At 52.1% G+C, this 24,302-nt stretch overlaps 1 protein-coding gene across 1 annotated transcript; it reads right to left on the reverse strand.

Annotated features, from left to right (window-relative positions):
• Positions 1-332: 332 nt before the first annotated feature.
• Positions 333-24,302, reverse strand: CFAP70 (cilia and flagella associated protein 70; the record flags this gene model as incomplete). Its single annotated transcript, XM_082490570.1, has 27 exons — positions 333-413; positions 792-839; positions 1,113-1,214; positions 2,243-2,332; positions 3,318-3,479; positions 4,227-4,379; positions 5,095-5,183; positions 5,926-6,039; positions 6,996-7,187; positions 7,347-7,462; positions 7,546-7,679; positions 8,247-8,372; positions 9,032-9,163; positions 10,218-10,409; positions 11,466-11,526; positions 13,798-13,889; positions 14,381-14,461; positions 14,699-14,866; positions 16,381-16,515; positions 17,469-17,568; positions 18,661-18,752; positions 19,213-19,395; positions 19,810-19,986; positions 21,041-21,120; positions 21,364-21,459; positions 21,785-21,971; positions 24,171-24,302. The coding sequence occupies 27 exons, from the start codon at positions 24,300-24,302 to the stop codon at positions 333-335; spliced, it is 3,315 nt and encodes a 1,104-aa protein (XP_082346696.1).

The following is a 24,302-nucleotide window of genomic DNA, read 5'->3' on the forward strand; positions in this document are numbered from 1 at the left end:
GCCAATCCGCCACGCCCCCAGAGGGGTGGGGCCAGAACGCGTCACATGACTCCCACACAGCCCCGCCCCCTCGGACGCGAGGGGCATGTGTCCCGTCCCCCCGCGGCGGCTGCCCCCTCCCCCGGAAGCGGGACCGGAGCGGGGGGGGACACGGGGAACGGGACTCCCGACGGGTCGGTGCCGCGGGGCGATGGCGGTAGAGGCGTGAACGGAGCCCTCGGTGCGGGAAAGCGAGGGGGGTTTATGTAGAACGGGGCCCCGGAGGCCGAGGGGTGCGGGACCGGGGGTGGGGTGTCCGGGAGAGGCGGTGCCGCCTCCCCGTGGAGGGGAGCTCAGAGCGCCGGGTTGCCGAAGCCGAGGCGCTGCTGGGCGGCGCGGATCTCCCGCAGCAAAGCGTCGTTCCTCAGGCCCAGCTGCGGGAGAGAGCCGTGGGGGATAGCGGTTAGGGAAGTCCGAGGGCACCCGCATCCCCCCCTCGCCCCCGGCTGGGGGCTGCCACCCACCGATCCCCCCCTCCCCCGGGGCTCCCCAGGAATGAGTAACGGCCGTCCCCGTGCTCTGGAGGGCGGCAGAGAGGGGAAGAGCCCTCCCCCCCCCCCCCCCCCCCCCCCCGGGCAGTTTTTCCCACGCTATGCCTTCACACCTCCTAGCTTCTGTGCCACGTGGTCAAATTAAACACACGGGTTAAAAGGGAAAGTGTGGTGGGAAGGCGCTGGGACAGCGTCCTTCCCGCTGGCCGGCAGCCTGGGGCCTGCCCTTGCCAGCCCCGCAGGCACCACGGAGACACGGACCTTCACGGTGTATTTGTAGCACTGCTCTGCCTCCAGCCGCCGTCCTCCCTGGGGAAACAACAGGAGAAGCCGTCCCCTGAGGAAATCATCCCACGGGTTCCCCGTGAAATAACGTATCACAAGAAAGCTCAGCATGAAGGACGGGCCATGGGAGAATACGTGCGTCAGGCGATGACAGGCAGCGAGGAAGGGCGCTGCTTTTGCCATCCCAGCACAGTCCCCAAACTATTTTTACCACTACACCACGTTCTTCAGGCTCGGGAACAGATGCCGAGAAAAATCTGGCTGGCGGTGGGAGTAGCTGGCTGGTTGGGCACTCACTTGCAGGCAGATGAGGGCGAGGTATCCCCACACTTCAGCGTTGGTGTTATTTAGGGCATTGGCTTCAGAGAGAGCATCCTCTGCTTCCACCATGTCTTCCAGCTTGAGAGAGAGAGGAGAGGTGTGAACCAAAGGCAAAGAGCAGGCGGGAAGGGCTTCAGAACCGAAGGGGCGTCTGCTCTAACAGCCGAAGAAATCAGTGCAATGAAAGCATCTAGCAGGGTTTCACGCATAAGGATGCAGGGAAAGGATTTAGGGCAGAGATAACCAGTTATCCTCAGTGCCAGCGGTCCAGCTCTCCAGTCTAGACCACAAGCCTCTCCCCACTGACTCCTGACCCCCGTGGGAGCACACAGCGTATTTACAAATCAGCCCCCGGCTGTAAGGAAAGCAGCACGGACACCTTCACCTCCAGGAGCTGGGTGGTCTAGATCCACGGGGAAACACAACTCGGGTCCTGATCCCTATTCCCACTGCGTGGTGGCTCCCAGGAGGCAGGGGTAGCTGGTGCCTGGGGGGCTGTAGCCAGCTCCCAGACCACCACTCGCCTCCCTGACTGGAGTCCGCAGCCTCCCAGGAGGTGTACATTTGGCCGAGGGGCAAACAGAAGTTCAAGTTCCTTCCCTGTTTGCATCCCTCAGCCAAACTCCCTTGGAGGAACCTCACGAGGTGTACCTCTGGGAGGCAGCGCGCTGCTGGTGGCCGGGTGTCCTTGGCAGCCCTTCAGAGGTGCTGGATTCCTTTGGGCAGGGAAAGCACCCAGATTCCTCTCTGCTAACATTCTGCTCGATTCCTTGGTGGTGACATGCAGGTCATGTGCAGGCAGGCACTCAAAGCAAAGCCCAGGCCCCGATTATGGGCTTGCCGTGACATTCTGGGGAAGGAGGTGCTGGCAGCGGGATGAGGGGGGGACTGATTGCTGCTCCCAGAGCAGCTGCTGAGGGTGACTGTCCTCTGACACCTCCCGTACGAGCAGCCCGGGGTGACTGTGGCGGCAGCTCGCCCAGGAGCATTGGTTTCACAGGCAGCTAAGCTTTACTTTAATAAAGGGGATCATGCAAAAACAAGCTCTGCATCCTGTGCCACAGAGCCAATTAAAGCACAGACAACTTGAAGGTAATTGCACTTACCCTGTAGCAGGCGATTCCCACCCCCAGCCAGGTGAGGCAGGACGCAGAGTTCTTGCAGGCGAGCAGGTAGATCTGCTTCGCCCGGCCGTACTGCCAGGAGAGAGACCATGGTGTGTTTGTCTCTGCATCAAACACATCACTCTGCAGACAGCTCTCCCCCCCTCCCCGCCCTAATCAGCAATCTGCCAAACCCCAGCTCCGGTGAGGCTCAGACACCCACCGTCCCCACCGCTGTTGGGGGGGCTGAGAACCTGCCTGCTGCCCCTGACGCAGTGCCTCTATGCCGGCAGGTACTAATACAGTCACAGAATCATAGAATGATTCCAGTTGGAAGGGACTTTAAAGACCATCCAGTTCCCACCCCCCTGCCCTGGGCAGGGACACCTCCCACCAGCCCAGGTTGCTCCAAGCCCTGTCCAACCTGGCCTTGAACACCTCCAGGGATGGGGCAGCCACAGCTTCTCGGGGCAACCTGCACCAGGGGCTCACCACCCTCAGAGTGAAAAATTTCTTCCTAATATCTAACCTAAATCTCCCCTCTTTCCATTTAAAACCATCCCCCCTCGTCCTATGGCTCCCCTCCCTGATCAGGAGTCCCTCCCCAGCTCTCCTGGAGCCCCTTTAGGCACTGGAAGGGGCTCGAAGGTCTCCACAGAGCCTTCTCTTCTCCAGGCTGAACCCCCCCAACTCTCCCAGCCTGTCCTCCCAGCAGAGGGGCTCCAGCCCTCCCAGCATCTCCGGGGCCTCCTCTGGCCCCACTCCAACAGGTCCATGTCCTTATGTGGGGGGGCCCAGAGCTGGAGGCAGCACTGCAGGCAGGGAAATGGGTGGGTCATGTAGAAGTCCCCCTCATCGCCAGGATGATGAGAACCGCTCAGCAGCACCCTGAGACCTTGCAGCTGAGCCCAGCACAAAGGAACAGGAGAAGTCCATGCTCCGAGGATTTGAGTGCTCCACGGTTTTGCTGTGTTGTGAGATATGGGCTATACCTACAAATAATGGTATCTTGTACCTGGGGTCTGGAATGTACTACTTTGTGTAAAATTCCTTTCCTCCACTCCTGCTGGCTCCTCACCTCTTTCTCTTCCAGGTAGATGGAGCCCAGGCGCAGGTAGACAAAGTGCATATCCACAGCATCCTCCACAAAACTGATGGTTCGCTCGTAGCACTCTTTTGCCTCACGGAAGTCCCTCTTCAGGTAGCACAGGTGCCCTTTCTGAGCCCAGACATTTGGATTCTGCGCACAGAAAACCAGGAGTGAGACGTGGCTGGGAGACGGGAGGGGACAGAGACCTGGGAGAGGGGCAAGGACCTCTGTAATCAGCAGAAAAGAAGAGCTGGCCGGTGTTTGATTATAGCAGGACAGATTTTACGCACAGAGTTAAAATCAAGTCAGTGGGGTGCCTACATAACACCACAGCACTGGGAGCCCCCTCCAGCCTTTCCGTGCCCGATGTCCTGGCCCGTGCAAGGTTCCCCAGGTATCGTGAGTACGCAAACGGCATTCGGAGATGTCAGCTTTGCAGCCCTCTCTGCCTTCCATTCAACCCGACTCTCCAAAGCCGCCTTCCCTCTCTGCTGAATGGCATCCTTGTTTCTCATGAAACAAAGCCTGACTCACCAACAGAGGGAAAGAGGATCAGGATAGACGTGTTCAAAGGGAAAAGAAAGGCAGACGCTGCAGAGAGAGGAGTCCTGGCTCAGAAATACCGCCTGTCTGTGCAGGAGATGACAGAAGGCAAGTAATAAGCGGGGTAATGAGGAGGGCAGCACTGCAGCCACAGCCTGACGTGGTTCATCAGCTATGATTATCCTCCCCTGCAGAAATTGCTGCAGACTAACAGTAGAATTCCTCAAGTGGAAATGAAACACAGGCTCTAGGTTCACAGACAGTGACAACACAGGCGGGGTCTGCTGTGGTGTTTGGGTAGCGTCCTGCTTCGGGACACCGTGCTGCACCCCCGGGAACACACAAGAGAATTACCACGTAGTCGATCCTAACGGCCTCGCAGAGACATTCTTCACACTTGGAGAAATCTTCCTTCAGCAAGTAAGTCTGGGCCAGCGCCAGGTAGTATGCACAGGAGGGACCTCCCTGAAGGCTCAGCAGCTCGTGGGCAAGCGCCATGTGAACAAACTGTGGAGGAACAGCACACCGGCGCGGTTAGGAGAGCAGGCAAACTGCAGGCACCCCACAAGGACACGGCAGGAGGACTGACTCGCACCTATTTCACTTCCATGAACAGAAAACCAGCAGGAGATTTTTTTCCCCCCCCTCCTTTGAATATTTACATCCATTACTTCTAGTCCTGTTTTGCTTTAAGCAACTCTTTCTGCCATGTAAAATGAAGGCAGACAGCATAATGTGGTAGTCAGAGAGATCCCACAGAGACGACTGTGTGGGACAGGGACATTCCGCAGGTGACATAAAAATTACTCTGATATACACAAGCGTTTGAAACAAGAAAGGAGTACTGGCGTCTTGGAAGCATCACAATAATGCATCTCATCTCCGAACGTACAGAGAGGAGCACATCTGCACCGCCTGACTCGGCTGTTCCCTCCGCAGCAGGCGGTGCTGAGCTGAGGCAGCCCAAGAACGCTGACCTGCCTGAGGTGACAGTGTCCCCCCCAACCAGTGTTTTGCTCTGAATACTCTGCCTGGCCAGAGTTTTGCATTTCTGGGCAGTGGTGGTTTTGCTCCCTCTCACACATGGCAGCTGGGGTAGTCACAGCTTGTCCTCTGAGCCCAAGAAAGGGGCTTGCTGGAACTTGCTACCCGCTCTTTGGTAAGAACCCAGGGAAGGAGAGCGAACCTCCCTTCCCACTCCTTCACTCCATGCTGAGCTGACCTGGACGGCATTGACTTTCATCAGGAATTCCACTGTCTTCATGAAGATTGTGCAGGGAGGTTGGCTAAGTCCTGGAACAGGGGATGGTGCTGCAAGAAAATGTGTCTCCATCAGTCCCAAACTGGGCTTTTTATTTCTGAAACAAGAGGAGGAGCTGAGACCCTGTCAGGGACAAAGGAATGCCAGCAACACAGTGGGATTCACACCCGGGAGGCGGCAGAGGAGGCTGAAGCAGAGATCAACTCAGCATTTCTTTCTGAAGGGCTCAAGTTTTTGTAAGAGATGTGAAAAGAAACAATGCTCTTCACCCACTAATTTTTCAGTCCAAACTCAGAGGAAGAAAATGTAGGAATTTATGATTGAAACTTGTCAGAGTTAACTACAGCGAGGCCCCTGCCTCCCCAAACCAACCCAGCGGGGCCTGGAGCACCCGGCACTGCCATCTCTTTGCCACCTGTTGGAGAGTGGAGCTGTAGAGAAGGCAAGATCACACAACACACGACCAGAGGAGATCCAGTTTAACAACTGGCATCTCCAGAGGGAGACATCTGAGCAGCCGATGAAGGCTGCTGGGGGCAGTGACAAGTAGGGAGAGAGCTGCATTCCCCCATTGGCTGTCCATCCTGAGATGGGCTGCTCTGAAAATCGGGATGAACCTGCTTTGCTGAAGATTCTCCAGCTAGAACGACAGAGAAGAAGCCTCGATGTCCCACCTTGGCATCAGGATGACCACGGCTCAGTGCTCCCAAGTTACTCCCCTCCCCACTGATCGCATGAGGCCATCTCCCAGTGCTGGGCTCTCCCTTACACACCAGTTCCCCATCCCCTAACCTTTTGGGGCTGCCTCCAGTGCAGTAGCCTCTTCCTTGGGTGCCACACAGGCCAGGGCAGGCTCCACCGCCTCTGGAACCCTTTCGGCGGGTTCCAGAGGCGGTGGAGCCTGCCCTGGCCTGTGTGGCACCCAAGGAAGAGGCTACTGCACTGGAGGCAGCCCCCAAGAATTTGCAGATATGGGGAAGAGAGGAAAATATAAAAGATCTACCAGATTTTCAGAACTGGGAAGAAATTTCTTTTCAGGAGGCAATACCTAGGTCTGGGGTTTTGAGAACGGGATTATGATGTGAAGCTAGAAACAGGTATAAATGAGGCAATATCCTTTCCCTCATAATCAGAAGGGGAAAAAAAGGCATATGACGCTAGGCCTGCTGGCCTGAAGCATTTCGCACAGAACGGTGATAACATTAAAAATAAAGCCAGCCGACATTTCCCGCAGCCTGGCCAAATATTTGGGGCTCGGGACAGAAAGTCTTGGCTCAGGGTGAGCCTGGACGTAGTTAGGCTCCCAAAGGAAGCCTTCGGTCCAGGGTCGCCACCGAGCAGCTGTTTTGCCCTTCGAACTGGTGAGGCAGCGCTGTCCAAGCTGCGTTGGGAAGTCACAGCAACAACTTCCATGAAAGCTAAACCTGGGTGACCCTAATGTATGACTGTCACAGGGGCAGCTCTGCCCTCCCAAAGCCTCAAAAAGCACACTCGCTTGCTCCAGCCGCCCTGGCAACTGCCTACATGTCAGTATGTCAGCGGCACTTAGCTGGGGCAGACAAATAAATGCAAAGACAGGTCCCTCTGCGAGGCTGCTGGTAAGACAAGGCATTGGCTATGCCACTTTCAGAAAGCTTCGCCATTTAAAGCGGCACACTTGGCTGCTGTTGTCTCTCACAGCTGTAGTTTGCGGTCAGTCTATTCTAACTCACAGTCCACATTTGCTTCCTTTACCCTTTGCATTTCTCCTCTTAGAAATATGAGAAATTTCTCCTCCCCCCCCACTGTTCACCGTCTCCCACACTGCTCCGAGCCCCCTCCTTGCTGGTGCTAGGGCACCTCCTGGTTTTACCCGGCGTTACCTGGCAAGGACTCGCCTGGGTCTGGGCTGGGAGACCTTGCACACACAGCAGAAATTTGCTTTTCCCCTCCTTCTCCTGCAGCAGCCTCAGGGATGCTCCTCTCCTTGGCGAGCTGTGCTTGCAGTAGTTTCTTAGCCTCACGGAAGGCCATTTCCGCCTGAATATTATTATTCTGCAGCTCATAAAACAAACCTATGGAAGACAGAAAGAGCAGCGTGAGCAGATGTCCGTCCCTTAGCAAAATCCTTCCCGTAGCCCTCAGATTAGAGAAGGGAGAAGAGGAGCAGGGGCAGAAGCAACGCTCGGCTCTACAGGAACACCTGAAGCACACGGGCTGGCTTGCTTTTGTACCTGAAAGCGTCCAGGCTACGATGCTGGATGGCTCCAAGCAGCAGGCATTCTCAAAGAAAATCTCTGCCTCTTCATAGTGCTGCAGCGCAACGGCCACAATCCCACAGAGCAGCAAGCTGGGGACAGGGTGGGACAGGTTAGCCTTGCAGGCCCCAGGCAGTGGCGTGGGGGACACCCACCCAGCGGGAGCATGCAGCACCTTTGGATGTGATGGGGGTCCAGAGAAAGAGCCTGCCGGAAGCACTCCTGGGCTTTGGTTGTCTCCTCGAGCAGGAGGCGGAACGCCCCATAGTCCAGCCAGTACTGGATGTTGCGCTGGTCCTGACCTAACCTCTAGACAAAAGAAATCACCGTTGGAGTGAGGACTGCTGCAATCATGCTCAGCACACACAACGGACTGGGGAGACAACTCTGGAACGACGACTTTCCTCTGGCCACCCCAGCCCAGTTTAGCGACAATCAAACCCTTGTCCGTCACATGCTAGGGTTTCCCTTTACTGGGATATGCTGGGCTCCCTCTAAGCCTCCTTCACCTAACACATGTCCTCCAGCTTCAGCTGACCTCCTCCTAGCCTCCTGTTAGAAGGCCCAGTGTCCCCAGTGCTGACCCACCATGCCTTTTGGACGAGCTCATCCCATTTCTCCTGGCCCTGAAACTGAAGTCCTCAGTGACCTGCCCAGGCTCTGTCTCACATCCTCCAGAGAGCAGCATCTCCCTAGAAAATCCCTCATGCATCCAGCCTGAATATCCTGATCACGTTCACCTCCTTCCTCCTCCGTAACGAACAGTCAGGGATGGCTGAGCTGTCAGCAACAAGGGCCCCTCGCCGCCGCGACGGCATGCTGGCTGCCAGCCCAGACACACAGGAGACGGTCACAAAAGAACAGGGGCTGCTTTACCTGCTGGTGGTAGACAGATGCCAGCTTGTAGTCCTTGTTGACTTCAGCTTCGTGAGCAAAAAGCCAGAGCTGCTCCTCGGTCATGCGGGACGGGGGGATGGGGGAAGCAGCTTCCTCGAACAGTAACTGGTAGGGAGCGAGACACTGTTAGCCCCGGGGAGGGTAAGAACGGTTCACATAACCCCAGTACAGCAGCAGTCCTCAGTCCAGCACTGCGCTGAGTACAGTCTGGCGTGGCTGGGGCTGGGCAGGTTGGAAAGGCAAGCTGTCCCAGCTCCTGTTTGTGGTAGGACACATTCCTGTCATTCCCAGGTACCTCTGCCACACAGGGACAGGGCAATATCCATTATTATTTGCAGTTGTGGCAAGTAAAAACATCTCCTAGATCAAGACCATATCAAACTTCTGCTGTGGTGTCACTTACTGGTGACCCCAGTTCATGCTGGAAGGTCTGTACTCTGCCCGGGTGAGTGGCAGATGGCACAGACCCAGCCACCCTCGCCACAAACCAGCTACAGCAGCTTTTACTAGTGGAATCTCCCACATATCCCACCATCAGGATTTCGTAGCAGTGGGCTATAGATGCACCAGATCTTGCCTCTGAGTGCTGCTCAGGGCCCACGTGTGAAAATTGCAGCAAATTAAAGCACAAGTCTGCTTCTGTCTTGAAGGCGAAAGTCCCCCTGCCATCACTAGAAGCAATGTTGAGCCCCGGATCCACAGGGAAGCCGTGTCCCAAGTCAACCATCCCAGGGGAGGGGACGCATGTCGGGGTTTCTCCCTACCTGGTTCAGGGCAATGTGCATCTGGTCCATGAGGTACACGTAGAGCTCACTGAGAAACGCCTGGAGTTGCTCCTGGGTCTCAAACGCCGTGGTCTTCAGGTATTTCTCCCTCACAATCTTCACAACAGCATACTGTGGAGACACGCAACAGTTGGACAAGCAGGTCCCCCCTGCACTCCCCACCAGCTCTGTAATCATACAGAGCCAGAACACTGATTCTGCCTGAAGCTCCAACTCAGTTCTGAGGAAGAAATCCAGGCCAGAACTGATAAAAGTCAATAAAAAAAAGCAAGCAGGGGTGAATTCCTTTCCCACCTCCCAGCCCTGCCTCTCCCTGACACACTGGTGCCCCTTTAGGGACAACATGGGGGAAGGCTGGTCCCCTCAGCACAAGAGGGGGTCTCCAGGCAGAGCATGGCTGAGGCTGACCAGCTGAGAGAGGGGAACCCCTCTTTCTGCCAGTGCCGACAGCGAGTGAGCAAGAGCAGTGAACTTTGCCTTCCTCAGGGTACGAGCATGGTGCAAAATGGATGTGCCCAGCTTTGGAGTCTCCCCTCATTAACAGGAATGGTTTTCCTGGTGTGTGACCAAAGCAGCCTGATGCCTGCTCCGTTAGAGGGAAAACCTGTCCCTCCCCATGCCCACTGCAACAGCCCCGAGTGGCAGGGATTCTGGAGCAACACATCACCCTAAATTACCACCATGGAGCAGCAGCTCCTCACTGAGAAACTGGGCTACCAAGATGATTAGGGGACTGCATCTCTTTAATCTGGAAAAAAGATGGTTGAGGGGGAACCTGATCCATGCTTATAAATACTTTAAGGGTGGGTGCCAGGAGGATGGGGCCAGGCTCTTTTCAGTGGTGCCCAGTGACAGGACAAGAGGTAACGGGCATAAACTCGAGTATAGGAAGTTCCACCTAAACATGAGGAGGAACTTCTTTACCTTGAGGGTGGTAGAGCACTGGAACAGGCTGCCCAGGGAGGTGGTGGAGTCTCCATCTCTGGAGACATTCAAAACCCGCCTGGACGCGTTCCTGTGCAACCTGCTCTAAGGTGTCCCTGCTCTGGCAGGGGGGTTGGACTAGATGATCTCCAGAGGTCCCTTCCAACCCTATGATTCTATGATTCTATGAACTGCCAGGACAAAACAAGTAGGGAAGCGAAAAGCACAATGGACTCTTTACCTTTAGTTGTTCCTTAAAAGCAAAATATTTCCCGGAGTTATGGAGCTTGAAGTTGAGCTGACGCTTCTGTTCCTCCAGGGTTTGGTGGTCTATCGCTCCCTGGTCAGGCAGCTGCTTCCCAAAGAGCTCATGGTATTCACTTAGGATTGCGACAGCAATGCTCGTGACATGGTTGTGATAATCTTCCACGGCCTAGGAAATAAATAAATAATCAAAATTCACAAATCACTTATGCCATCAACCTTGAAACGTATTTTATTTAGTAGAGCTCACGCCTTCCATAAACTCTGCCTGACTCGTCTCAATTAGTCTGTCATGCATCCTTTCCTGTCCATGCCCGAGGGCTGTGAAAATATCTACATGTAAATACAAAAGAGCTCCTTCATAATTAGATACTGCTCCTGCTGTATTTTTCAATCCGAACCCAGTATTTCAGTCATTGTCGTCTCTTCAATAGCAGTATAATTGGTTGTAAGTAAAACATATCTCATTTGCTGGGAGCCTTTTAAACCCATGGGCCAGCCCTCTTGAGCAGACTCTGTAATCTCCATAATCTGGGTGGCAGAAGCTTCCATGCGCTGCGATAATCAAAATGTATCGCTCTGTGCCCTCCAGACAGTCCGACACAAATCAATTCTGCAGCAGCACTGGGGTCAGTTATTGAAGTGCTGCTTCGTCCCCAACCGTTGCTTTGAATTTACCATCGGCCTGGGGCCATCCGAGGACATTCTCCTTTGGTGGCTGCTCCGTACCCACAGAAGACGAGCCAGCGCTCCCAGACCATTTTCTGAGGATGTCACACACACAGAAGTCCTCAAAAATTCTGGGTGACCTGAGAGCGGTTGGGGCTGATTCGTGTTTGTCTGCGTCTTGTGAAGCACATGGGCTAGTTTGAGACAAGAAACTGTTAAGACTGCCTGGGGCAGGTAAACAAAAGGTTCTGGTAGCCTCTTTCCCTAGCATCGCGTTTCCTTCCAAACACCCCCACTCTGCTGCCTTCCCTGCCTTTGCTACATCTACAATCTCTCCCCTTCCTATGGGCTGTGAACATGAGCGATGCAGCCGAGGGATGACTTCCCAAGGCATACTACTGTGAAGGTAATGCACCCAGACATGTATTTCCTCTTCAAACCTCATCTACATGCTGCTGCGGGCTCAGACTGAGAAAGAAGATTCTCCTGTGCGAGAGGGATGAGGGCAGGATGAGGTGGCAGAGTGGTGGCAAGGCCACAGGCTCTTGGCACGTACCTTCTTGGCTCCTACAGTCCGAGGAGGCAGCGGAGGGCGAGGAGGAATCATCTGCTTGACCCTGTCAATGAAAGGACAGAAGACATCAGCCAGACATCCTGGCAGCAATGTTGGCTTGTCTTGAGCACAGGCAGCCTGTAGTGTGAGGGCTTCAGCCTGTCATCATATCCCTGAGACACCTCACAGGGACCCAGGGAGGGGGGAAACTGAATTCTCAGACCAAGAATGAACTCTAAACCAGGCACCCACATTCAGTGCTTGTAGCTCATCATAATGTCTTGAGAGGTCTAACTGCTGCCTTGCTCCCTGCTGACAATTACACTCCATGGGGATTAGAGAAGATTTATTTAGTTGCTATTTTCACTGGGTTTGACTGACCCATCACCCAAAACCATCATAGAAGCTCAGCCCAACAGGTAGGGTTAACATTTGTTATTGCTAGCAATCCAAAACTCTCTCCTGTGGAAGCAGATCTTCTTGTCAAGCTGCTATTCCTTTAACTCGCAACCTCCTGGCTCTGCCAGAACAGCTGTAAGAAAGGTACCAACCTGAGGACAGCTCCAAAGAATTTTATCCCTGTAAACACCACTGGGGCCACCCGATCCATCAGTTCCCGACATGGCACAGTGCGGCTGTGGCACCGCATCCCCCGGCCATGCATTGACTCCTAGACACCATACCAACCCTGTGTGTGCCACCACTAGAGTTACAATGACCTTTCAAATATTGATCCTTAGGACTACCATATATTTGACTACGATTTCATTAAAATCCTTGGCGTCAAAACAGCCTACATTCATTGGGATTTTCATCAGGATTTCCTGCTTGCTGGTGCCAAAACACCTTTGGTCCTTAGAACACAATCCAGCCCACCAAGCAAAAGGTGTCACATCCCCATGTTGGCTTCTACAACCAAAGCAAATTTATTCTCCACCAAATATAAACCACTCCCATAACTGTTCTGCCTGCTTACGGACCCCCTGACCCTCTCGCACTCTCTGCTGTGCGGTCTGGTGCCATGGCCCCGAGCAGTTCCCTCGCTCTGCAGAGACCTGTCACCACCCCTTGGGAAGCCACAAAGCCTGAACGAGTGGGTAGCGCAGCTCCCACTCTCGGAACAGCACCCGTCGCTGAGGTGTTACCTCCACCAGATGAAAACCAAACTGCTTGCTTTCAGATGAGAAAAAGAAAACCAACAACAAGCTGGGGAAAGCGAGCGAGAGAGGAGGGCCAAGCGGAGGCTGGCGGAGGATTTTGGATGGAGCCCAAGAAAGAGAGCTACGGTTTGCTACAGGGATATGTATTTAAACATCCTTCCAGAAAATGAACCTCACCATTGATCTCATCTGCCAGGACACATGTATGTGTCCATCAGCTGGAGCTCCCCCCCCCAAGACAGGGCCCTTTCCACAACTCAGGAGTGCTGATTTTTCAGTCCTGATATCCGCAGCTGCAGGTGAACGAGGAGGAACTACACTGAAGTCACGCAAGTTGGGGTAGAGTAGGAATGGTATAAAAAAAAGTCAAGAGAAGGTCCGTTCTTAGGGGGGGTTCACCTTCCTCAACTTGTTCTTCCTAGAAGGCACCACAGAAGACAACACACATACTTTCCCTTCAAAAAAATGGCTGCTGCTCATATTTGAGAGACATATACCACCTACACTTGTTATACTTTATTAATTTGCTGCATCTTCTCTTTTTCTTTCAATAAATTATACATGCCAGGCCTTTCTCAGACTGTAACACAGTGGGTCTACTGCTGGACAGGAAGCAACTGCCTCAAATCAAACAGACAGTGGAAGCCTCAAAGCAGCAGAGATGAGAGAGCAGCTCTGCAGCGTAACGATGGGAAAACTAACGTAGGAGCCAAGAAATGGGTAGAAGATTGTGAGAAAACTTCTGAAAAGGAGAAAAAAAACCCGAACAACAAAAACCAAAAGGGACAGAATGCTATGGGAAGTTAGAGCAGCACTACCCAGGGCAGCCCTGAGCAAGCAGCTGAACATCACATGCAAGAGGTGAGCACACGGGGATTAACAGAAAACAAAGCCGGGATGGGAACACAGACACTGTTGCGCTGCTCTGGTGTCTCTCTTTTTGAGAGGAACGGCAGGGAGATGCCAGCTTGGATGAACGCAAGTGTTTTCCCAACACACCAGATGCCATTCTTAAGCAGTCTGGCCAAATCCTCCCCCTGATTTCAGTGGGCTTTGGCTCAGACCCTCGGCTGGTCCTTACAAAGCACTCCGAGGAGGTGGCTCGCTGTACAGCTCCATTTCTATCCTGCAGAAATGAGTTGTCAGCCCCAGATTTACAGCACGTCTTTACGCACCGTCTGGTGAGCTCCTCTCGCAATCGCTTTGGTACCAAGGCCTTGTCCAGCTTGATCTCCATCACGAGGAACGTTCCTGCTTCAACGTACTGCTGTGAAAATAAACATTGTTCTCTCAACGTCGTGCTGTCTAGAGCCATTACTGGCATGATGAAAGACTGAGCCTATAGCTACAGATCTTCAGCAAATCCTCTTCAAACTGCAGAGATACAGCCTGTTTTATAACCTGCCCTCAGAATGATTTACAGCAGCAAAATTCAGCTCAAGAAACTGGTCTAGGAAAAAGCAGAAAGCCCAGATAATCAACCTGCTTGCAGAATGAATACACATTCTAGACGTTCAGAGGAAGAAGCCAAAATATGAAGGAAGCCTTCTAAATAAATGCCTGATTATTTAGAGACCTTCTCGTCCAATGCTAGACTGCCCTCCAGCTGGATGTCACTGGAAGAACTCCAGGACAGCATCTACATAAGACATCCCCCGTCCAACTCACTCTTAAAGAATTTAATTGCATGAAAGGTGTGAGGCACCGGCGTGGTAATGGTCTAGCAGCCTTTTCTTCTCTTTGGAGATACATAATTACCTGTCCATCAAGGCTGAGATACGTGACATTTTCTGCTTCCAGAGAGGCATCTGACAACTGGATTTTGGGCGCGTTGGACATCTATTGAAGCAGAAGAAAAGACGTCTCTTGTTTCAGATTCAATAAACCTCACACCTTTGCAAATTCAGGATGCAAGTTGTACATTTGTTCAGGCAGCATGTACTAAAATTTCAAGATAATTAGTATCTCTCAGTTGGCTGAGGCAACACAGCATCAATCCCTGGTTTCTGCATGCCCCAACTACCTCTGATGTGGAAATGGAGCAACCATGGTGCAATATGCCTCTCGAGACCTTACCCTTCTGTTGGAATCCTTATCTTTGGTGGTTTTCTCTCTATCTTCCTTCTGAGTCTTGCTGGGAACAGCTCTGGAAAAGGGACTACTGATTCCTGGGGTCCACAGCCCTTCCTTAGTCAGACTGAGCTGCGTCCTGAGATCCCGGAAAACACTGTGCTGACATTTAGTCTGAAAAAAGAGGGAACAGAGGGACTCAAGGGACTAACCAGGCTTCCCCACCCCTTTGCCTTAACCTCTCACAATGCAAAACATGTTGTCATGGTCCTAAATGCATTAAGAAGCGATGCAACCTTGTCCTCCCCTCCGAGGAGTTCAGCTGCTGGTGCTCAAGGCCAGCTCTGGTACCATACAGCTGCGAAGCCTCAGGTTAGACTATGAAATGAGACGTTCGAGAAAACCTCAGCGGGGTCTCCCTGTCTTCTCTTGAGAGCTGCATTTTCACCGAGGCACTGGCCCTTGATTCTTGCCTGAGCTACGCAGCAGATACGCTGGAGCCAAGCCCCATACTGCCCCAATCCTGACCCACTGGCCTGAATTCCTGGCTTGATCCTGGACCTGCCTCATGGCTACGGACTTGCCTGCTGATGCAAACTGTTAGATGAATCCGGCTACCCTCACCAGGTCTGCTCTGCAATTTTTTGGGTGCTCCCACCAAGCCTGCGGTGAATCTCAGCTCCCGGCTCACCTTCATGGTGTGGAGCAGCTTCCCTGACACACATCAGTGAATTGCAAGGAGGAGTTTTTTCAGATTGTCTGTTTACACAGTGCTTGACCACCTAGACAGGCAGTTCCCTCCCAGCCGTCGCTGTTATGTGGCTTGGTAAGAACTGAGGGGACGCTGGGGAGAGGATAGACCAAGGGCAAGGAGCAGCCCAAAACATCCACAAAAACATAAGATAACAACAGACAGAGCATGTGTCACTCGTGACAGATAAATGCGACAGGACAAGAAGTACCATGCAGCCAAGGGGCCATTATTCACGGTGGTGAAGCAGAGACCAGCAAAGAGCTGCGTGCCAAGCCCTGCTTTGCAAAGGCCAGCAGGGCCACAGAGGCAGGGAGAAGGGCTTTAATTCACCCAGCTCCTGCGGCCTGGACAGCAGCACAACGGGAAACGTGGGCAGAAAAGCACAGGCTGTGCGTCTGCCCTCCCGAAACAAGCTCAGGTCTGTTCCGGGAGGACTGTGGGAAAATGGAGATGTAACTGTCACTCTTAGTAACAGAGGGGGGAGAAACGCAAAGACAAATAAACCTCCATGAGCTACAGCTGAAAGAGCTCCAGTGACAGCTTTTTTGGTTGTTGCCTGGGGTAACGCTATCCTTTTAGAGCCACTGTTTGCTCTTCCCAGCAACGCAGTTCATTTGCCCATGTTCCAGACTGGGGAGAGAGGAGTGTTCTTACAGCTCTCCCTGCTCAGCTGCTGACAGAGAAGGAAGCGGAGGGAGATTCAGAGCCTCTCTCAGCCCCCAAATCTGCTCACGCACCCCCAGAAATTCCCTGCCTTCGAGAAGTCTGCACCTCAAAGCTTGGCTCGTTATTTTTCTCCATCACCAGAAGGGCGGGGAAGTTTCAGAGCCAGCCTGCGAGTACCACGCTGCCCGTGCTGCCTGCTCCCAACCCTACTCTGCGCAAACACAGCTGCAGAGCTGGAGCGGAGCCTGGTTGTCTGGTCTGCTCTCACCTTCTCGAACACCTCGCTGTCTTGGTAGGTAAAGACACGATAAGCGCCTCGGATCTGCTTCACACCTGGGCACAGCAAAGGCATCATGTTGACATATGCCACTCCATGGAAGAAAATCTGCTTGTCCTCATCTCCCTGGAAACACAGAGCAAGGGACAGAGATACTGAACAGACTGTTATTCTCTGTAAGGAAACAAGGTCACCTATCCCATTAAGGAGAGGCCACACAGCAAACTGAAGCACCTGACGAGCCAGTGGCTCTCTGTCACTGGCACACAGCCGAGACAACCTGGACGAAACAGTCATTCGATATGTAGAATATAAATTTTTTCCCAATCCCTGCAGGGCAGCTTTTCTCTCTAGTGCCCATACTGTGCTAGTCCTCAGGATGGTCTTTTCGAGGTACAGCTGCAAAATTACCAACCATCTGGGTAGAAATCCAAGTGACCCTACCAGAGCTGTGCATCTCAGGTTTGAAAGAAATCGGGTAGCGAAGGAGGTCTGAGAGTCTAGGCTAGCAGCAGACCGGCGAGGGTAAGGGAGAAGGATCTCCATCGGAGCTGCAAAACCCTGGCACCAGCGAGTGCTGAAAGGGTTTTATACCAACTTATATGCCTTTGCCCTGGAACAGATTAGGGGCGCTCACACAACCAACTGCCAGGAGCAGAACTGGTAGCTAAGGGGCTGTTTCTTTGTTAAACAACTCCAGTTTATGTGCTAAAGCGTAACTTATTTACACCCCGAGAAAGAAGGCATGAATTTCTTCAAGATGCTCCAAAAAAAAACATTGGCCGAAGATCAAGTCAGTGAATTACCTCAATTCTCAAAAAGCACCCTTTCCCTTTGCACCGAGCTACCACAGACTGTCAGCGAGAGCTCTGTCTGTATGCTATAAGGAAAAAATATTATCCTTTGTCGATTTAACAGGTCTATAAGGCTGGTTAATCCCTTTACAAAGCCTCTATCCCTCTGACTTGCTTTGGCTGGTTCAAAGCTGGTTTTGGTATTACAAAGGCATTGAAAGGAAAAAGCTTGATAACACCACGTGGCTCCACAAGCCAGAACAACATATCCCTCCCCACTTTTACCTTGTCAGCTTTGCTAGTTTTCCCTTTGCTGGGTGAGGCCACATTCATCCTGCAGACCTCCACGGGCCAGTACTGGCACTCCGCAATGCGCTTCTGCAGGCTGAACACAAAGGAGAGCACTGAGAAGATGCAGAAACCAAGCTGGAGAGCCACACTGCCCTCTTTTCTGCCCCAGCAACCCCAAAATATCCCCCCCGCCTTGGGTTTGCTTCGACCCAGTCCCACAGCAAGCACCCTCGGGCCGCTGGAACATGTGTGCTTTGGGGCAGGCTCGGTACATTTTCTTCTTCATCCACCACTGTGTGCATTTATGGCACAACCAGCTATAAAACAACTGTGAGAGCGACACAGTAGGTTTTCTCTCTCCCCTGGTTACTTCAGAAATGAAACAAATACGAAGGAACACGATTAACTTTGGTATAAATCCTGAATAGCACAGAGCAAGCGGACCCTGAGCTCCCATTCAATGTGCTTGGTAACTCTGAAACCAGCAGGCAGGCTGATGAAAGTGTAAGGGAAAAAAAAAAATTAAAAATCAAACCAGACAGAAGGGAGTATTTCCACGCATTTGGCTTTGAAACTCACAGCCATGATGCAGCTGAAGCCAAAAACGTAGCAGGACTCAAAGAGAAATGGGATACTTATCCTGATCTTGAGCATATCTAGAGCTGCTAAAGGTAACGTTTATCCAATAAAAAAGCAAATGAAGAGTGCCCACATGGCGTGAAAGGATTTTAATGTATTGGGAATTCAGCAAAACTTAATTAGCAGCTCAGAGGAGAGCTGTATGGGCCACCCTACTCCATCTCTGCTCACCATAACTCTGCTGTCCCTTCCTTCAAACTGCAGAGGGAACAGTCACCAACTCCAATTGCTGGCAGCATGAGCGAGCATTTACAGCCTGGAGACAACAGCTACAGCCAATTCATCCTCTCCCACCATAGCAGAACAAAGCTACTGCCAGCGATTAAAGGCAGTTAGCTACTCCCTTGCTCATGTGAACACCTTTAGCCAACAGACAGCGCTAGCAGCCACAGGAGGTGAGGCAGAGCCATGGTTTGACCACGTAAGAGGTCTGAGAGCATCTGCATGTTGCTGTCCTCTGCCTGAGACAGGTCACTCGGCTGAGTGCCTCCTAGGGTGGTTTCTCCCCACTGCTCCATGCTGGAAGGGAGGTTCTCAAGTCCCTTACATGCCTACTGCAGCGGGATCCAGGTAACAGCGCCTTTCCATGTCCCATACGATTCTCTTCATGCTTTCTGCTTGGATTCTAAACTCCCTGTCCTGTGAGAAACAGCGTGCGGTCAGAGCCAGGACAGCAATCTCTACATCATCCCCAAATGACCCCTGGGAGAGAACGTGAGTCAGACAGAGAGGTGCCCAACTCACCAAACCCAGGCCATCCCAGCAGAGTAAGTTAGCAGCCCTCCCCGCAGGCACCAGAGCCCATTAATATAAAGAGCCTGGCTCACAAGGAGATAATACAACGCCCAGGCCAGCTGCTCAGGAGTGGGTAGCTTACTGGTGACCAGACCTGCCACGTGCACCCCAGGGAACTCTCCTTCGGTGAGTTAGCACGCCCGCTGTCCCAGGGGAACCGTCGCCATGTCTGGACACTGCGCAGAGGACCAACCACCCGCCTTCTTCCCCTCCTCCCATAACCAGTTTCTGCAAGTCTTTCTCAGTCCCCTCAGTGAGGACTGCTAGTTCTCTTCCAGCCATGACACTGCCAGTCCTCCCTCACCTCTCTTTTGTTGAGCTCTCCATCCTCATCCTCATAGGGACCACCAACGATGAAGGAGTTGGGTATGCTCAGAGCACCAGGAGCCATGACATTCGCAAGGGACCATTTTTTGGGCCGGGGTAACGGCTCTTTTTCACCAGCAAGCTTCAGGATGCCATTCTTGAAGAGCAAGGGGAATTCCTTCTAGAGAGACAGGAGAATGAAAGGACTTGCATTTCCAACATGAGCAGGAGCAAGTGCCAGCTGCTCTGAGCCGGGTCTAACAAAGCAAAGCAGCAGTGCAGGGGCCCCGGCTTGGAAAACACACTCTGCTACACGCATACAAAGAACTGAGAAAATATAAATAGCCATGCGGAAAAAAAAATCCTGCCAGTTTCAATCCAAATCTTGCCGAGCAGACCTTCGTTTGTGTTAAACAAACACGTCATGCCACAGAGACAAACACTCTGAGCACTCACAACAAAGGCTGCTGTTGCAAAAGCCCAGGAGCTGTACACCCCATGGGCCCGGACACTTGTTCCACGGTGTGTGATGTGGGAGAAAAATCCACTTTGTAGCAGCCAAAACCCCTCTCACCATGCCTGGACCAATCCTTACCTCCCCAGCTGCTGGTACTTGCAAGCAAGCCATGTAGTTTTGGGGGTGTCCAGTGGGAGCAAATGCTTCGGGGACAGAATAAGCTGCCTCCAGCGTGATGCTCAGGAGGTTACCATCTGAAAGCTGCGCTGCAGAAAGCAGGGGCTCTTCGATGCACACTGTCACTTCAAGGCCACCCTGTGGGACAAGGATAAAGCAGAGCCGGTAACCAGACAATTACAACTCTCCCACTCTTGAGGGAGAAGCAAGCAGAAACCCAAGGCCAGAATTGTATAATGTTATCTTATTCCTCACCTCAGATGTAAAAGAAAACAGACCAGCACAGGAAAGGAATTTCATGATCAATTTGTCTGAATTGTGATATTTATTTGTTTAAATTGGAGCCTGCTCGAGGCATGGCATATGCCCCAAGGGTCTCAGAAAACAAGCCAGAGAAAAAGAGTCAGGGTCTCATAAAACAAGCCACAGAGAAAGAACATCAGGGATGGAAAATAATGGTTTCCCCCAGGTGATTCAGAGCATGCCAAAGCGAGGGCCACGCTTCAACTCTGCCCTATCTCCACGCGCTGTGCGCAGTCTTTAATTACCTGTCCCAGCCCTGGATGGATGGCGTGCAATGAAAAACCAGCTGGTCTGCATTTATTAACTCTCCTCCCTAATGGGTGCCCCCCTGCCATGCTTACTGCGTAACACCTCTTAAACACAGTGAAGTTAATGCAATATCCGCCCCTCCAATTCACTCGCAGCGCTAACTGCAGGCAGACTCGGGAGCAAAATTAGACACATTTTCCCAGTCTCATACTTCATTCCCCGCTTTACTCACTGGGTACTTTTCAACCGGCTGAATGAATAAGGACCTTGCAGGAAAGGCAGTCGGAGCTCGTACAATAACGGACTCAGACATTTTATCCACAGAAAGGGAGACTAACAAAGTTAGGCAGGTAATCCTGCCTTGGTCTGTTTCTGATTTTTCAGCACTATGCGTTCCATCTTCAATATTTTTTTCCAGAGCAATTTGGTAGCTGCACACATTAGCATTTCCTAGCACGACCTCACCTATCATAGGCAACGAGGGACAGACGTCAATGGGAGTAGGAAAGGCCTCCAAGCTTGTAACATATAGGGCCATAACATATCCGTGATGAGCTAGGTGGCTGAGTCATGCTCGCCTTCCCATTAAAAAGCAGCAGAGAACCGAATGAGCGAAGGAACAGTTCCAAATTCCACATACCTTGGCCTCCGGGTGAAGGCTCTCTAACGGAGAAGGGGGCACTGCATACAAAGGAGCCGAGACCTTAAATGAACACTGTCCTGGGAAGAAAAAGGAACGAGAACAGCGTCAAGTGAGATCCTCTGTAGACAAATCATGGCCTAACTCCTAACGCTGAGCTACCGATGTCGCCCCCTCTTCCCCCGGACCCAGCTTTCTACAAAATGCTATGAAGTGCATTTTGTCCAAAGGAGGTGAGTTGAAGTCGGGGGTCCATAAGCAAAGATCAAAAAGTGCCAGGGAGTAATAAATGGTTACGGAGGCTGTGTATGTCAATGTTGTACCTTGCAGCAGAGGTAGAAGGTCCACCACAGCTTGCCCAAGAGGCACGGTCTTCTCCTTCTGTTTCTTCTCCTTTTGCAACACTTCTATCACTGTCACTAGAGAGAAAGAGAGAGGAGCTGGCAGAGTTGCTCAGACAGCTTCAGACCAGCAGTTCAGGCGCTGCAAAAGGTCCATGTCAGCTCCAGCACACGCTCCTACTTCATCTCCCAAGGCCGACAAGAACAGCGAAGCCAAGGGGCAGAGGCCAACATGAAAGGGGATTCTTCCAGCTGGCAGAGATGGGAACAGAAGTGCTTGAGATCCCCCCACCGCTGCTGCTGAAGTGCTATTCTTGAACGAGTGACTCCCGCGACAGGCAGGCAGAGGGAAGCAGCTGACAGCGTGCACCTCCAGGAGGGAGATTCAGCGTCCGGTACTTACAGAGCACAGGTTTGTACGCAATGTCGTCCAAGGAATTGGGCCCATCGGGGCTGCACTCAAAGCTGGTCATGAAATTATAGCTTGCTGTCCCGTTTGGCAAGACATCAGTCTTGGAGGAGTCTCCCAAGATCTCTCCGTTGTACTCCACACGCACCAAAGTAACTGACACGTCGCTTTTGATACTTTTCTGTCAAACAAATAGCACATTAAGCAGCCGGCTCCGCAGCAACGGGCCCAGGATCAAAGTTGCCTCTGGGAGGCGGCTCAGTTCGGCTCTGGGACAGAGTACACTTGTGGGGCTCTTTGGCTGTTCCACTACAGGAATGGGGAAGAGGAGCAGAGCTTGGTTGTGCTGAAACCTCACCATTCCCTGTCTTTAGGAGGGAAATTTCCTGCTCCACCACGCTGTGGTGCCCCAGGGATTATCAAGACATGCTGCTGGAAGGGCAGGGGAGATGGAGAGGTCTAGGCTTCACCCCAGGGAAGGCAATGAAAGACACATCTAAAGCAAACCCAAAAATCTAAGACACACTAAATCAAACCCAAAGATAACCCATTGATATTTTTGTGCTTCCAGGAAGCTTGAAACCTTTGTCGACGCCTAAGAAGGTAGCTCCTGAGCTGCGTGGCTGAGCTCACAGGACACTTGTGTATATCACGTGGCTGCAGAATGCCCAGAAATCAAAGGAGGGCTCTTTGGGGAGCTCTGGAATTTGTTACACCACCTTCATAGCGCTTGCTTTAAGCAGAGATGAGGAGGTTCGACTTTTAAAATATCTCTGGAGAGGGGATTAAACATGGGCGACCAGGCATGGTGAGAGCACAGCATGTGGCAGCTGGGCTCGGCGTGCCCGGGCAGCCCTGGCCAAAGGGGCAGCACCGGGCACCTCCACAGCAGCACAAGAAATGCTGAGACAGGCAGTTACCCAAGAGCCTCCCTGCAGGAGAAACACGGTTTACTTCTCCGTCCAGGGAAGAGAGGCTGCCACCGCCCTGGACACAAGGACCGCTGTACCCAAACCCAGTTTTAATTTAGTCCTGAGCCACAGGGATGCCCAATCTCCGTGGGCATGCCGTGTCACTGGGGTAATTATTTCCATATTGGCTCTCACACAAAAAGAGATTTCATTCACTTGGTTTTAATTTTCAGTCCTTGTGACTGTCTCCTTGAGCATATATTCTATGAATGGCTAAACAGAAGAATCCAATTAACCTTTCTCTGCACCATTAATTATCCTAGACTCCTCTCTCACACTTCTCTACATCACCTCTAATTAAGCAGATTCCACACTTCTTATAGCTGGAATTTTTTTTCATATTGTTGTTCTTATTATTGCACTTTTGTAACCCTCTCTCCCTTGCCATAGCCTTCTCTAAGCTGGAACAATCAGAACTACAAAGCAACGTTCCGGGTGCAATCAGTCCACTGGTCTGTTATTTTCAGCATTGTTTTCCCTTCTCTTACCTTTTACTTCTCACCTAAGATGCTGTTTGCTGAATCTATCAGTGTGAGACATACTCAAATACTACAACATAAAAACCGCAAAAAAACAGGCAGGTGCTTTTAGTTTGCTTTCTTTTTTTTTGTCTGCTGCTACAGCAGAAGCAGGGATTTGCATTTTTCTGCTTGCAGCAGTAGCTGAGCTTCTCCTCCGCATTCCCTCCTAAATGCCAGTTCCTCTAGAAGACTTTAAGGACAGCTGGGCGCATCATGCAGCACATGGGAATCGCAGTAGTCATGGTTTGATCGGAACCAGCTCATAGTCTTGCTCTGTAACTGCACTGGAGCCACTGCCTTTTTAAAACTAGAGCCACCCCATTGGTTTCAATACAATTTAAACTGCTTGCAGCTGGGATTAAAACCTGACTTTATATCCCAGGATGGATTTTTTCAGAGGTATTTGTCTCACTGCTACACATTTTCACTGTGTTTTCCTTAAAAAAGCTGCCATTTACATAGAGAGAAGGCAGAGAGGTACATTTCAACACAGCATCTCCGGACGGCTGCTGAGGAGGCGCGTTCCCCAAGCTAGGTGGATGACAAGCCTTGACTCTGGGCAAACAAGCCCTCAGCGGAAGGAGGAAGCCACAGCGTGGCTCCTTCTCTGGAGACATTCAAAACTCGCCTGGACGCCTTCCTGTGCAACCTCATCTAGGTGTTCCTGCTCCGACAGGGGGATTGGACTAGATGATCTTTTGAGGTCCCTTCCAATCCCTAGCATACTGTGATACTGTGATACTGTGATCGCTGAATCCCCGATATTCTCACCACTCCTTCCTGTCGCCTTAAATCACCTCACACCTGGTCTCGAATGAGATCACAGCACACAGAATCGCGCTGGCCTCGTTCACTAAACCGGCAGAGACGCTTTCAGAAGAACTTTACCAGGTCCTGTGCCATCAGTACTGTGATCTGTACTGGTTTTGCTGGTGTTGGTTGTGAGTTGCTGGGAAGAGCTGCAGCAGCGGGCAAGGCAGAGGACTCCTTTCCGGCAGACAGCCCAGCGGGGACCTCCAT

This window comes from Vanellus vanellus (assembly GCF_965231255.1).
Source record: "Vanellus vanellus genome assembly, chromosome: 14".
Lineage (NCBI taxonomy): Eukaryota > Metazoa > Chordata > Aves > Charadriiformes > Charadriidae > Vanellus > Vanellus vanellus.